The sequence below is a fragment of the Carassius auratus genome, chromosome 36 (assembly GCF_003368295.1).
Source record: "Carassius auratus strain Wakin chromosome 36, ASM336829v1, whole genome shotgun sequence".
Lineage (NCBI taxonomy): Eukaryota > Metazoa > Chordata > Actinopteri > Cypriniformes > Cyprinidae > Carassius > Carassius auratus.
The window spans coordinates 2,628,183-2,644,190 of record NC_039278.1 but is presented as its reverse complement, the minus strand read 5'-3'; the positions used below and the strand labels follow the sequence as shown (position 1 = coordinate 2,644,190).

Below are 16,008 nucleotides of genomic sequence, written 5' to 3'. Positions count from 1 at the left end.
ATGGTTAATATATATTTTGAAAATGATTATGAAGTTGTTTAATGAGCTTTCTCAGCTCGCCTGTGTTTCATACTTCTCTGTCATTAGCTCCCTTCAGAAAAAGAGAAATATTGGAGCTTCCTCTTTGTTGCCTCTGAATTTATAATCCACGAATGCAATCTACTTTTTACATTGGGATTATTTATGATTCATATTTCGCAAACACTCAGGAAAGGAAACAACATGTTGAATTTATTCTGTCTGTTAAAACATTTTGGCTTGGACTATTATGGGGAAGCACATGACTAATGAAGAATTTCAACAGCAACTTTTCCTCATTCTCTAGCTGAGAAAATACCCAGAAGGTAGAAACATATTGTAAGGGTTTTATATAGCAGGACATGTCAACTATTTGCATTGACATTGCATAGATGCATTACAACTACATTAGAATGTGTTCTTCCGATGATACAGAGAATTCATTTTACAAACAATAAATACATTTTTAAAAAGACTGTATGAGTTTTAATATTCACTACAATGTCATGATATCATGTGATTAGTCAATTTCATCTGTTGCATTTCATTTGTATTATTTAAAAGGTAATGTACCATAATTTATCTTTATGTATTTCTTTTCATTTTAAGTATAAATATTATTGTAGTTCTCAAAATGAGATAAAGACTCTATGAGCTGTTTAACTAGAAGACTTAATGTTAGTCATGTGGTCATCAACAGCTAGCATACACTTGTTAAAAAACAAATTTTACATTGCCAGAATAAAGTAATGATCCATTCTGACTAATTCTCCAGTTCATGGTACAGGATTAGAGGCACAAGACATAGATATTACAGGTCATTGTCTATCAAACATATTTTGTTTTTGTAAAATAAAGGAAATCGTTCTGTTGATCTCCTCTATTTTGTTATAATTTTGTTGGTATCCGAATAGACCATTTAACATTAAAATCACACACATCCAACCTTATTAAGAGTAATTTCATAAATTAGTTTAAGTTAGTTCTGCAAGAGAAAATACTGTACCGTGAAAAATAGCACTCAGACTTATGTAAAGGTGGTTAGAGAGGTTTTACGAAGAAATACTTACTGCTCAACACACTCCTGACTACAGAGAGCTGCTGAGATCAGCTGCTGAGGTCTTTTGATCTTTGGACATTTAAATTGTTGTTGTCATAAAAACATGTTGCAATGCACCAGCAATAACATATATTACAATAACTAGGTGGTGAAATAATGTACATAGACTTCAGAGTACAGCCAGAAATGAATACAGAAATGCTCAGCTGAATGTTTAAAGGTTTAAAGTAGTTTAACAATTGTACTTTACTATTATTTGGTAATTTGTATTTTACTCAGGTAAACTGACATCATCCTTGTCACATGCTTACATTCATAGTAAGCTAGCGGCTAGCAGTTACTTTATACACAATTAGGTCAAGGCTTGTGCCTCAGCAATTAAGAGATCTTCTACTGAGCTGAAATACAAGTTGTGTGATGTCTCCTCAGACATCCAGACACAGAGTCATCTTAATTTAGAATTTCAGAAACTTGAGTCTCAAAGCTTCTTTATTAATGTACTTAAGCACAAATGTGCTTTCAGTCCAGAAAAGAGAATCATGAAATTGTAAGATGTTCATTGGGATACAACACCATAATCACTGGGGTCCGAAAAGTGATGCAATCCAGCAAAAATCACTCTTTTATACCCTTCAGGCTTTAAACACATTTTGAGCTCAAACATCTCCAAGATCATAGGAATAACAGTGTCCAATCAAGTTTTTCTACAACATAGATGCTGAAGTATTATCTTAGCAGATAGAATTACAGGAGACGAGAATCCAAGAGCGTTGTGCAGAGAACTAACTCCAGCATGAATCATATGAGAAGACTGAGAACGTTACAGTAAGTCTGGAACTTAAAAAAGTTGTTCACAGATGTACAGTTGTCTACAACATTTTTGAATGTTTAAAATTCAATGTTCAGTTAATACACACTAATTGTTTCCTTGGTTTCTCATGATTTAAACACTTTGGCACAACATCTGGATGACAAATGCAATCAACATTAATTTACTTTTTATATTATTTATATTATATTACTGTGATTGAGGATTGTAAGTGTTGTTCATATGTTGTATTGTGTGTTGTAATCACAAAGATGTTTACATCACAAGACTATTTTGGTAAGCAACAATTGTATTTGCTTGAGGAATTTATGCTGGTCAGACAAAGACTGATCATTAGGAAGAATGCAACAAAGTTTATTCAGTAATTTTTATTCACTTATTTTATCACTTTATTCTCATGCTTTCTACTCATTATGTATCTGCATCTATTGTGTGTATATTTATGTATAAGAGTTAAGATGCCAAGGTGTTAAATGCTTTGACCTGGAATTACCTGGAAGGGGTGAGTGGAACCCTCCAACCAGTTACTCCATTCTTCAATGGCCGCCTTCATAGCCAGTAGTTCCTTGTTTCCGACATCATAATTATGCTCAGCGTCCATGAGTTTTCTTGAAAAGTAAGCACAAGGGAAAAGCTTGCCTGGTAGTCCGTGGCATCAACCTCCAGCATGAATGGCAAGTTGGGGTCAGGGTGTTTTAAGGTGGGTGCAGTGGTAAAGCTGTACTTGAGGTTAGAGAATGCTTGTATAGCTCCGTCAGTCCATTTCAACTTTGATGGTTTGTCTTTTAATAGTGTCATCAGAGGTGCTGCTGTGATGCTGTAGTTCCTTATGAATCGTCGGTAGAAACTGGCAAATCCCAGAAAGTGTTGAAGCTCCATGAGTGTGGTGGGTTTTGCCATTCGGTGACTGCCGTGATCTAGGATTTGTCCATTTCCACACCCTGATGGCTGACGTTGTAGCCTGGGAAAGATGTTCGTTAAACATGGAATTCACATTTCTCTGCCTTGACACAGAGTTGATTCTCTAACAGCCTGGTAAGTACTGTTCTGAAATGACCCTTGTGTTCCTCTTCAGACTTGGAATAGATCAAGATATCATCAATATAGGACACCACAAATTTGTTCAAGAGGTCTATGAAAATTATATTCATGAAGGACTGGAATACCGGCATCACCTGGTATTCATAGTGCCCCCTAGTGGTCAGAAATGCAGTCTTCCATTCATCATCCTCCTTGATTCTAATGAGGTTATAGGCACTTCTAAAATCGAATTTAGTGTAAATCTTGTTCAAGAGTTGTTCAAGTGCTGCAGGGACTAGTGGTAGTGGATAACGAAACTTGACAGTGACATTGTTAAAACCTCGGTAATCGATGCATGGGCGTAGTCCTCCATCCTTTTTCTCCACAAAGGAAAATCCTACTGCAGCTGGGGAAGTGGATGGACAGATGAACCCAGAGCTGAGAGCTTCCTCGATGTATGCTTCCATAGCTTGACTTTCAGGACATGACAGTGGATACACTTTACTTTGGGGTGGCATGGCGGTTGGTAACAGATCAATGGCACAATTCCAAGGACAATGAGGTGGCCGTTGAATGGCTTTGGTTTTGCTGAATACCTCTTGAAGGTCCTGATAATGGGATGGTGTGGTGACGGGCATAAAAAGAACGTTATTCAGACTTTGAAAAACTTGGAAGAATTGTGACCAATGTTTAATCTCACCTCTCTGCCAGGAGATGGCTGGGTCGTGAACAGATAACCAGGGATATCAAAGGATGAATTCATGGCATTGAGAGTCAATGACATAGAACGTGATAGTTTCTCTGTGAAATAGGCTTACTTGCATCTTCATGGGTTGGGTTTGTTGAGTTATGCCACTTCCAATGGGTTTTTTTGTTCACAGCGTTCACCTAGATAAAGGGATCGCATGGTAGTATGGGGATGTTGAACGTTGTAACGAGGCCTTGATGAATGAGGTTTAATGCTGAGCTAGAGTCAATCAGTGCTGTGAATTCAAACAAGTCGTTTTCAGTAGTCATCTTGACAATGGTAGTGAGAGATTTAGCATTGGAAATGGAGATGTGATCAACACTCACCCGGCTGTTGTAAGCGAAGTCTCTCCGGGCCTTGAGTGGTAACATTGCGTTGCGGTGGCCTGCACTACCGCAGTAGAAACATAAGTTCTGCGTGACTCGTCTTGATCTCTCTTCAGATGACAGCTGTTTAACTCCTAGTTGCATGGGCTCGGGACTGGCATGATCATTGACGTGGCTTGATTCAGACATCTGTGTAACTTGAGGGATATGCATGATGCCTGTTGACTTGCTTTGAGGGCAGTGAGTATGGATGAGATTATCGATCTTGATAGACAATGTGACATAATCAGAAAAGGAATGATCCTCACCCTTACAAGTGAGCTCTGCCTGTAACTCCATACTCAACCTGCGATGAAACGTGGCCTTGAGTGACACGTCGTTCCAACCACTCTGAGCAGCAATTGTCCTAAACTCGATAGCATGTTCAGCGGCCAATTTGCGGACTTGAGTTAGTTGCATCAAACGAGCTGCCTGGTATTCAAACACATCTCTGAGTTGTTGTACGAAATATGGATAGGATGTTTGAAACAGACGGTCAGTTTCCCAAACTGCTGCGGCCCACTCGATCGCTTTGCCCATTAGCAATGAGATGATGAAAGCACACATCTTATCATCAGAGTCAAAGCTACTCCCTTGATGCATGAAAAAGATCTCAACTTGGCGAATGAAACATTTACATTGCTCAGCAGAACTGTTGAATTTGTCAGGAAGTGCAAAATTTACATTTGTGGGCATAGATGGTGGCAGCGATCGTAGATACTGAGTGAGATCATGGTACTCCTTGATAACGTCACTCTGATAAGCAAACGCGGCCTGTAGATTTGTTACTTCTGCTGGATTCTTCGGTGGCGAAGTATTATGTAAAGATGCGGAGGCGGCGTTAGAATAAATGTGCAGTGCTTTAGTGAAATCCACAGCAGACAAATCCAAAACATTAGGCAGAGAATCATAAACGTTAGGCAAGCAGGGGTACATACACATATTGGCAGTCCAATCCAAGCAACAAGACAGTGGGCAATACAAAAGGCAGAAACAGGGTAACCAGGCAAAGATCATACACAAGTAGGCAAACTATGGCAATGGGAATAACGCTCGGTAAGGCAGACAGGCTGGCAATACTTCGCAAAGTCATAGTGGCTAAAGCCACGCTTAAATGTCCACCAAACAGGAAATGACAGGTGAAACAGTAGGCAGAAGTCAGTACTCGGGCGAGAGCTCCCTCTGCTGGCGTGGCATTACAAAATGGGACACCATACCAGCCATTCAGTCCAACTGAGGTTTAAATACTGGTGAACTTCTTATTGCTCTCCTCTGAACTATTGGACATAAGTTAACAGTTCGCCTATGGAAGTATCCGTGTTTATATTTATAAAAGGGGACAGATGCCCAGTTTGCGTGAGGCAAGAGAAAGGGAAATATTGCTGTACAGTACAACATAAAGCGGGACAGGTGGTTACTCTATTCGCGCCAGTTATTCAGCCAATAAAGTGTAGGTCAATGTACTTCGAAATTGTGTCTAGTACTATATAAATTACAAAGGTTTAATTGGCATCTTTATTTCAAACGACCCGACCGACCGTGACCCAAATATCATTAAAAATGGATGACTCGTAACCACGGGTTTCCACGGGTGACCGCAGGCACCCGCTCATTTTGGATCAACTCGCGCACCACTGGCTTGTACCCTGGCTGGTTTAGCTCCATGTAGCTTTCATAAAAATAGAGAACGTCAGCGCTACGGATCATTTCAGAAAGGTATCAGCTATAACACCGGCAATAAACATATTTTTAAATAAGTTGTGCTCAAAACTCACTTTAAGTCAGAGGCCAGTGTTTGCAGTAACTTGATCCGATGTGAATTATAATCACCATATAAGGCAGAAATATTTATAAGCGATCCAAAAGACTGTGCACGCTAAACATTAACATTACCATAGTAAACATGTTAAATATGACCACTTGAGAAATCAGATGTCAGCTTCTTATTCTCAATCGTGTAATTATTTAGTAACTTATATGATCTGTCATAAGTCTTGTCTCGAGATTTTGGCTTCATGTAGCCTATCATAAAAATATAATAATGTTTTTTGTTTCGGGAGCTTTTATAAAAATAGAGAGATTATCATTCATTCTAAATGTGACATATAGGCCACTGTGACAACAAATAAACAGAAAAAGACTGGACTGAATAAGCATGCTATTTTCATAAGCGTTCAAAATAAATAAATTAAATTTGATATAAATTTTTTTGAGTCCTGATGAATTAATTCATTATGATCAATGTATCATGTATTCTATAGTAAAACGTGGATGCTTTTGAATTTAAATATTGAACAAAGCATGCAAACAAACGACTGCTTTTATCATGTTCGTTTTGTGATTGCGCTAGTTCCAGTGACTTATTTCTTAGTTTTCTGATAACTTCTCTTTGTTGGTGTAATGATGGGGTTGCATGACGTTGTTCTGAGAGGCGTGTAAAGGGCTTGTTTTAGTGAAGTGCAGAGGAGCTTCAGGCCTACTGTGGAAACGCTGCGCTATTCTGACCTCGGTGCTACTGGCCCAGGGCTATGAGCTCCACCCGGCCTGTTTTAAGCCATGGCTCGCAGTGGCCCAACAGTGGAAATGCGGCTAATTGGTCACTAGTCCTGAGGTATCTGCACCAGAGCCAGTTTACAACCTGGCCACCATGCCATGTTTTTGGTCATCATGAACGATGCACTTAAAGCTAGTAAGGCAGTGCCCAGGGAAACATGACTGATGTTGTGTGGGGGACCAACCGCTGATGCTCTGTAGCTCTTGTTACTCTGCCTGTTTTTGGATTACCCTTTGGCCTGTGATTTTGCCATGTTGTTATTATCTGAACTGCTTACCTGAGTATATGGACTTTGAATTGTTGATTACCCCTTCATTAAATATACTATTTGGATCCTCAACCTTCGTGTGACAAAGCAGTTTATGACAGAATGCCTGCTAAAGCAACCTAAGCTACAGTTCTGCTCATAAAATTCCAATTCATTGCAGACCATGCACAATTAATAGTTAATAAAATTAAGGGAAATTAAGGATTCATAAAAATTGTATGCTATTTTAATTTAGTAGTCTTGAATAAGGCTAAATAATAAAAGTTTATAAAATAATGAAATTCATATATACAAATTCATATACCCTTAAATCTTAATTTCCTGTCACTATCTGGGGAGATACATGACTGTTTTTATGTTTTGTGATAGTTGTTTATAAGTCCCTTCTTTGTCCTGAGTGGAAAACTGCCCGCTGTTCTTAAGGAAACTCCAGCTCCTGCACACTGCTCCTGCATTTTTGACCCCTTTCCAACAATGACTTTAGAGAATTTTGAGATCCATCTTTTCACACTAAGGGCAACTGAGGGACTCAAACACAATTATTACAAAAGATGAAAACGTTTAGTAATGCTCAAGAAGGAAACACAATGCATTAAGAGCAGAGGGTGTTTTTTTTTTACGATCACACACACATCTATATATATTATTGGTGTATGGTGATAGAAAATACAGTTTGGCCTGTATATAAATCAAGATGTCTATGGGGGCTCCTTACAAGAATAGTGAACCAGCGTGTGTGTGTTTTTTTATTTTTTATTAATCAGAATGGTAAAAAAAAACTTTGTGTGTGTTTGTTAACACGACTAATGCCACAACACACACACAAAGTTTTTTTTACCATTCTGATTAATTAAAAAAGAAAAAAATTATAAAACATAAAATTGGAATTATCTGTAACATGATTGTTTACATTTATTGATTTATTTGTTATCATAAATTTCATTTCACAAGAAAAAAATTTAGAATAGGTACTACAATATGGTTTTGATCTCTGTGCAGTTAAAAACAATGCAATAAAAAGTTATATTTTTAAATGAATACATAAAATTTTACATATTCTTACCATCTGAATACCGCTGGGTATGTCGTAATATTTTTCAATAGTGTCACACTGTGGATATCTAGGGAGACTGAAACTATTCATTTTTCCATCTGGCTGGTTTCCCTCCAATTTTCCAAACACTTCCTTACACACAGGACAGATGGATCCCAGACTCTCCACTGACATGTTTATACAGTTCTGACAAAATTCATGCCCACATTTCAGTTTTGTCTTGTTGGTGAAGCTGTCCATACAAATAGCACACGTCTCCTCTTCAGCATGAGCACCTTTACTGTCATGTATAGAATCTGATTTCATCTTGCCCTCTAAAATTCACTCTCTCATCCCATTCTGCTCCACCCACTGCTCCTGGTCCATAATTAGGCATCTGTTTCCAGTTGATGTCTCTTGCATGAGGAATGTCACCTGCGTATCCAATCGATTTCTTCATTTTGTCATCAAACACATTCTTCTGAAGTGTCTTCTCAATATAAGAAATGGCAGGACCGAGATGTTCTGGCAGTCCAGCAAGCCTCCAGGGTTCATCTGCTGCCACAACACGATGCTGCTGCTGAAGTTTCTCTAATAGTGGTGCCACAATGGTAGCATCTGTAGGGTTTGTGAGTTTACAGCTGACAGTGGATGAGGCAAGTTTCTGGTAGAGTTGTGTTAGAGCTCTCAGGGCATGACTTTCCAGATTAATATGTTGAACTCCTTTAGATCGAGCCTGAACTTTAATTACATTTTTATGCAGTGTTTCTTCATTAAAAAACACTCCATACTTTGTTTTAAGTTGGGACAAATGTTCCTTACAGGAAAGATTCATCAGATCCCAATGAACCTTGCTCATCTCAAGTTGAGTTGGAAGTTCCTTTGTGTCCATCTCCAGTGAAAACCTTCTTTGTCGAGAAACGTTGTTATCTACATCCATTTCATTTGATTTATATTTGAATGGTTGTTCCACTCTTGTTGTCTCTCTTTTAATCATGTCGGTAATTTTATTCGGTCCAAAGAACTGGCCGTTACTGGCAGACATGGTCAACATCAACTTTGCCTCCTCAGACTGGATGGTACGAATCGCCTGCGTCGCAATATCTAAATTCATGTCATTATGATTAACGGCAGCCTCACTACAATTAACCACACAATCACTGACAAGTTTCTGAAAGTCCTCGGAGGCTTTGGAGACAGAATCACTGCTTGATCTCTCGGTGGATCTGAATGAGACTGACACTTCTGCCTGCATACTGACTCCATGTTGTTCCTCGAGTTTCTCTACCTCCTTTCTGTAAGCATGAAGAATGTACCAGAAATGATAGAGGGGAACAGTGAGTCCAGCTGAGGTCTCGGGGGTCCTTTTAAATGTTTGTGTGCTTTCAGCATCTTTTGAAGCTCTGTTAGCTGCAACAACATCCTCACTATCGTCTGTGTCTTCTGATACTGCTGAAGTCACAGGTCTGGTGCTGTTCACCTAAAAACATATGATGGGATTACATTTAAGAGTTTTTTCCCCCTGAAGATAACTGAATTAATACAAAATTATTGCTACTGGCCATAGATGAGTTTCCTACTACTGTACTGAGAGTCTGAACTGAAATAGTTGAACAGTTACTGGTTACTGGTTGAACAGTTTTCTTTAAGTTATGCTTATACTCTCAGCATTTGAAAGCTTAAAAACAGATGAATAAACTGATGAGATGATTGTGTCTTAATTCTAGATAAAGCAAACATGATACCTTTGATGATGGAGCTTTGTTCTCCTCCAGCAGGGTCTTTTGTACAGTCACAGGATGTGCTTCATCCAGATAAATCTGTGCAGTCACTTCCTTATCATCCTTAATATTTTTAAAGTGAAGAGATGCAGTTCTGTGACATTTTAAAACCTTTAGAGCTACAGGAAAGGAAAAAAAAGAGGGCATTTAGTACACAGCCGGTGTTTCTTTGCGTGACAGATGGAAATAGTGACCTTTTAAACACACTGGATCAAAGTGTGACACTCCACTTTAATACTTTACTCATTATTTCTAAAAATAATCTTCTCTTCTGTTTGTTAATACCCCAACACTGGTATTTGCTCTTCTGTATTAATATGTACAAATACTGTATGTATTTTAGCTATTTCAGATACTAGCATCCATGAGATTTAAATTGAAAAATGTATTGTATATATGATATTATCTCACCTGTTGATGGTGTAATCTGCACCTCCGCACAGGTTTGATCATCCATGAGTTTAACGCTGTGGACTGATGGTTTTCCTTCCAGTCTGGACACCCAGCTCTGAAGGGCTTTCTGTAGTCTTGCTCTCCATCTCTCTGGAAATGGTTCTGTCCAGTCCACTTTGATTTTAAATTTAGCAATATCCAGTGGTGCTGAGGGTTGTGGCATTTCATCACGGGCTGTGTAAATGTCCTGTTAGAGGAAAAACAGTTATGAATGCACACTCTGAATTTCCATGGTTGAAATTGCTTGTATTATTAGAGCATTTTATTTATTACTAGTCAATAGAGTTTGCAAAGTCACAAATGTTTGCTGATCGTAGTAATAAAGAAAATCAGACACAGAAGTAAATCCTCGGTATTTACAATACTGAGGGAGGGAATAATCTTGTGAGTCTGAACTCCAAACTTGTGTGAATGGTATGCTTATATCAGATAAACAACAGATATAAAGTCTGGGAGCAAAAATATGAAAAAACACATGTTTCAATTGACCAGTAAAATAGGTGTTTCATAAGTATCACAAATGTAAGTATTGTAATGAATCAATCCATTTTCATTTGAACTATTTGGCATTTATTAATTCATGAATATGTTATTACTGCTATTCAGGAAAGATAATGGTGCTCTATTTAATCTATTGCTCTAGTCTTTAGTCAGTACCTCCTCTGACAGCAGGTGTGGCTGATACAAGTTTAGATGCATCATGTCATCCAGAGATGGTCCAGCATCTTGACCCTCAGCGCCTGCTGTATACAAGTCCTAACATTCAAAAAAGAAAATTAGACAATGTCTTTAAAAAAAAATGTAACACTATATATTTCAACTAAGTATATCTGGATAAGATGTCCTTCATACTTTGTTTGTACTGTAGGATGTACTGTAAATACCACAGACTCCAGCCTATTGCAATTTTCTATTGTTTAACTCATGACACAAACAATAAATACAGTCAACTATATACTGTGGATGAGGTTTAGAGCGAGGAAAAACAAATCTTAGTTCCTACATTTACCCATTTGTTCTAATTGGTGCAAAATTATGTAAAATGCATACCTAAACATTGTTGCTTGTTTTGCACATCAAGTAAAGAAATGAATACAAACAGCTGAAAAAATAAGCTAATGTATCCTATTTTAATTGTAATACAGCAATAGCATTTTTTTTTCATTGATTGCCACAAACCAACCACTATTCTCAATATGTTACTATTTATTGGGAGCTAAAAAACAAATACTTACTAACTTACTAACAAATGGTGAATATGTTTACCTGCTCCAATAGTGTTCAACACTATTGACCACAACATTCTTTTGCATAGACTTGAACACTTTGTTGGCATCAGTGGAAGTGCATTAGCATGGTTTAAACAGTACTTATATGACCGCCATCAATTCGTAGCAGTGAATTAAGATGTATCATATCGATCACAAGTGCAGTATGGAGTACCTCAAGGCTCAGTACTAGGGCCGCTACTCTTCACGCTTTACATGTTACCCTTGGCAGATATCATCAGGAAACATGGTGTTATCTTTCACTGTTATGCTGATGATACTCAGCTCTATATTTCTTTGCAGCCCGGTGAAACATACAAAATTGAAAAACTAACGGAATGCATAGTTGATATAAAAAACTGGATGACGAGTAATTTTAATTATAGGTGAGAGGTGTTAATTATAGGACCTAAAAACTCTGCATGTAATAACCTAGAACACTGTCTAAGACTTGATGGCTGCTCTGTCAATTCTTCGTCATCAGTTAGGAACCTAGGTGTGCTATTTAATCGCAATCTTTCCTTAGAAACCATGTTTCTAGCATTTGTAAAACCATCTCAATCTCCATCTCAAAAATATATCTAAATTACGGCCTATGCTCTCATTGTTAAATGCAGAAATGTTATTCCATGCGTTTATGACCTCAATGTTAGGTTATTGTAATGCTTTATTGGGTGGTTGTTCTGCACGCTTTATAAACACACTCCAGTTCATCTAAAATGCAGCAGCAAGAGTTCTTACTAGAACCAGGAAGTATGACCATATTAGCCCGGTCCTGTCCACACTGCACTGGCTCCCTATCAAACATCGTATAGATGTTAAAATATTGCTTATTACTTATAAAGCCCTGAATGGTTTAGCACCTCAGTATTTGAATGAGCTCCTTTTACATTATAATCCTCCACGTCCGCTGTGTTCTCAAAACTCAGGCAATTTGATAATACCTGGAATATCAAAATCAACTGCGGGCGGCAGATCCTTTTCTTATTTAGTGCCTAAACTCTGGAATAACCTACCTAACATTGTGCGGGAGGCAGACACACTCTTGCAGTTTAAATCTAGATTAAAGACCCATCTCTTTAACCTGGCTTACACATAACACACTAATACACTTCTAATATCCAAATCTCTTAAAGGATTTTTAGGCTGCATTAATTAGGTAAACCGGAACTGGGAACACTTCACATAACACCCTAAGTACTTGCTACATCATTAGAAACTTCATCTACAGGGATATCGTTGACTTGATTGCAAATGAATGCACAGACACTATTTAAACTAAACAGAGATGACATAACTGAATTCAATGATGAACTGCCTTTAACTATCATTTTGCATTATTGAGACACTGTTTTCCTAATGAATGTTGTTCAGTGCTTTGACACAATGTATTTTGTTTAAAGCACTTTATAAATAAAGGTGACTTGACGTCTTGTGATTATGGTAGCATGTTACTTCAGGAAAATGACCTAGTTTATCATATTTATCTTGAGCACTCATCCGGTCAAAGGGCGTCTTTACAGTTTAGGATTTGCCTAGTCATAAAAACAGACCATTGACATTTTATATATATATATATATATATATGTAACCGGCAGAGTAGTCACTGTCTGGGTGAAGTTTGTCCCTCTCCAGCTATGTTAGCCCTCTGATGTAATGGTGCCCAGCTGGCTGCTGAGTGATTAACAATTCATTAGCAGCCAGGCTGGGTGTTATATAACAGTCTTCACTGTTTGGTTAAGAGAGATTCCCTGGTCTACAGTTTTGTTGTGTTTTGGATGTGTGGCTCGGCTCGGTGTTCATCTTCACAGCAGTTCAGTCAGTGTACTGTTTGAGTACATGAATTACTCCGGGATATTGGTTTGTTTGAACTCAGAGGGAGTATCAGCCACATTAAAAAAGTGAACAACTTAAGTAATTTGTGGATTAATGCGTATTAGAGATGCGAACCGTTTAAAACGATTCAGTTCGATTTGGTGAACTGAATGATTCGTTTGCGAACCGGATATCCAGACTGTTTTGATTTGAACTCTCTCACACAGACACGGAAGAGAAGACACTGCTGAATAAAGTCATAGTTTTTGCTATTTTTGGACCAAAATTTATTTTCGATGCTTCAAAATATTCAAATATTCAAAACTGACCCTCTGGTGTCACATGGACTACTTTGATGTTTTTCTTACCTTTCTGGACATGGACAGTAGAACGTAAACACAGTTTCAATGGAGGGACTGAGAGCTCTCGGACTAAATCTAAAATATCTTAAACTGTGTCCCGAAGATAAAAGGAGGTCTTACATGTTTGGAGCAGCATAGGGGTGAGTTATTAATGACACAATTTTCATTTTTGGGCGAACTAACCCTTTAAGATTCTGTCTAGTTGTATACTTTCATACATCTTGCTAGTGATTACGACCTCTTTGCCTTCCATCTTTTTCCAGAGTATTAAAGCAGCTGCTCATAGGAGAGGTTCCTGGGTCCATCTTCATGCACTGCACCTTGTATTGTAGTGGTAAACTGCACTTCACAATATTGCTTGAATCACTTGTTTGCAGTGGTTGTGTGTGTGTGTGTGTGTATGCTTTTGACTGTAGGAGTTTAGAGCACGGTTGGTGAACTTCACATCACAAATCATTCAAATCACAAATTCTCTATATATAAATGATTTACCCTATTGATTTAAAATAAATTGTGAGTAGCTGATCAATGTTGAGTGTGTGAGTGAAAGAGAGATTAATTATATACTCACACATTCGTCAATGTCCATTGCTTTGACGGTTTGTTCCTCAAAATGGCAACTGAAAGAAAACTTTAGCTTTAAGCAAATAATAGGGACGAGTCTTGTTTACTTCACGCGCGCACACACAGACACACACACACACACACACACACCTGCCTTGTCATAAGTATAACGTTCTACAACTGCTAAGATAATATCGTATTTTTTGTGAGGTCACTTTGACAATAGAAATAACAGTGAACCACATCTAGTTTCATTTTCATTATGTAAAGTGTATACATTTCTGTGAACGAAAAAAAAAAACTTTTGAGCATTTAATTTCAATCTGATGCGTCTTGTTTTCTGTCTTCACACATTATGCATGTATTTATTTTTTAATTTTATTATTCTTTAGACTGCAGACGTCGACTGTCGACGGTTAAAGTCAAGGACAATATCATTATTACTCACAGCGCATTTCGAGAATATAGTTCATAATACTGTCGACAATATCACCGACACACGAGTGCAAAACGGTCTCTTAAACTTGTACTTACCGAGAACTGTGAGCTGAAGCGGCCAACCTTCAGTTCAACTGTTTTAGAAACAAACGAAAACGAAACTCATGAGGCAGCAAACAACACGTCTGAAGGTTTTGTATTAAAGAGGACGTGTGAATCTGTGTAATATATTTGTACAGGGACGTCAGTGTGCTCACGGATGTCTCAAAGGCCCCAAAACCACCGTGTAATAGCCTAAAGATATTAATAAAAGCTACTAATAAATATGATCATATAAATACAAACTATGACAAGGCTGACAGCCATCTATATACAGAGAAGCTTCACACACATATCATGAGCACTTCATGAGCACTATGAAGGAATCAAAGGGATGTCACGTGGACTACTTTGATGATGTTTTTCTTACCTTTCTGGACATGGACAGTATACCGCACACACAGCTTCAATGGAGGGACTGAGAGCTCTCGGACTAAATCTAAAATATCTTAAACTGTGTCCTGAAGATAAAAGGAGGTCTTACATGTTTGGAACAACATGAAGGGTAAGTTATTAATTACATAATTTTGCTATCTGGGTGAACTAACCCTTTAATGGATTATGGACTAACCAGAAGCAATAAGTTAAAATACCTTTATGATGAATTTATTTCTTACAAACACCTTTTCACTTCACAAGATGTTGATTGGTTACTGTAATGTATTACATCCCATCACCTCCGGTAAACCCAGAAGCTGGTGGCTCTTGAGCATCACCCACACCTTTGAGTTTTCACCTTTACCAGATTTGATATCATACATGCATGTGTTGAAGCCTAAATTAAATCTGCTCATCATACAAAGTATATATTTTCTTATAAAATATTTAAATACATCATATAATATGAAGGGCTTAATGTAAATAACTCTTTAAGATGCCTTTACAGTTATGTAATTTATAATGCATGAAAATGCATATTTTAATCTTAAATTATTCCATTTATTTAGCATTTTCTGGTTATTTGGCGTGAGGTGTAGTTGGGTAGTGTGTGCTGTCTGAAATTTTGTTTTATGGCGAATGAGTGTAAGTTGGTAACCCCTCGTCAGATTACAAGCGGATTCATTTGTATTCACTTATTTAAAGTCAACTGTGACCGACAGATATGCAGTCATTTATAGATTTTTATTTTATCAAATCTGCTCTATGTGCCTTGGTGAAAAACTCATCCAACAAAAACTTGCTGTATCTACTGCAATGTGTTACAAGCTCAGTTATATACAGGTGCATCTCAATAAATCAGAATTATTTCACTAATTTCACTAAATTAAAATTGTGAAACTCATGTATTAAATTCAATGCACAGACTGAAGTAGTTTAAGTCTTTGGTTCTTTT

At 37.6% G+C, this 16,008-nt stretch overlaps 1 protein-coding gene across 1 annotated transcript; it reads right to left on the bottom strand.

Annotated features, from left to right (window-relative positions):
• Positions 1-8,135: 8,135 nt before the first annotated feature.
• Positions 8,136-14,858, bottom strand: LOC113054964 (uncharacterized). The gene is made up of 6 exons (XM_026220791.1): positions 14,673-14,858; positions 14,146-14,194; positions 10,787-10,885; positions 10,088-10,316; positions 9,641-9,795; positions 8,136-9,375 (listed from the first exon to the last, which is right to left on the bottom strand). Exons 2-6 carry the CDS (start codon positions 14,161-14,163, stop codon positions 8,200-8,202), a joined length of 1,677 nt encoding a protein of 558 aa, XP_026076576.1. The 5' UTR covers positions 14,164-14,194; positions 14,673-14,858; the 3' UTR covers positions 8,136-8,199.
• Positions 14,859-16,008: the final 1,150 nt, after the last annotated feature.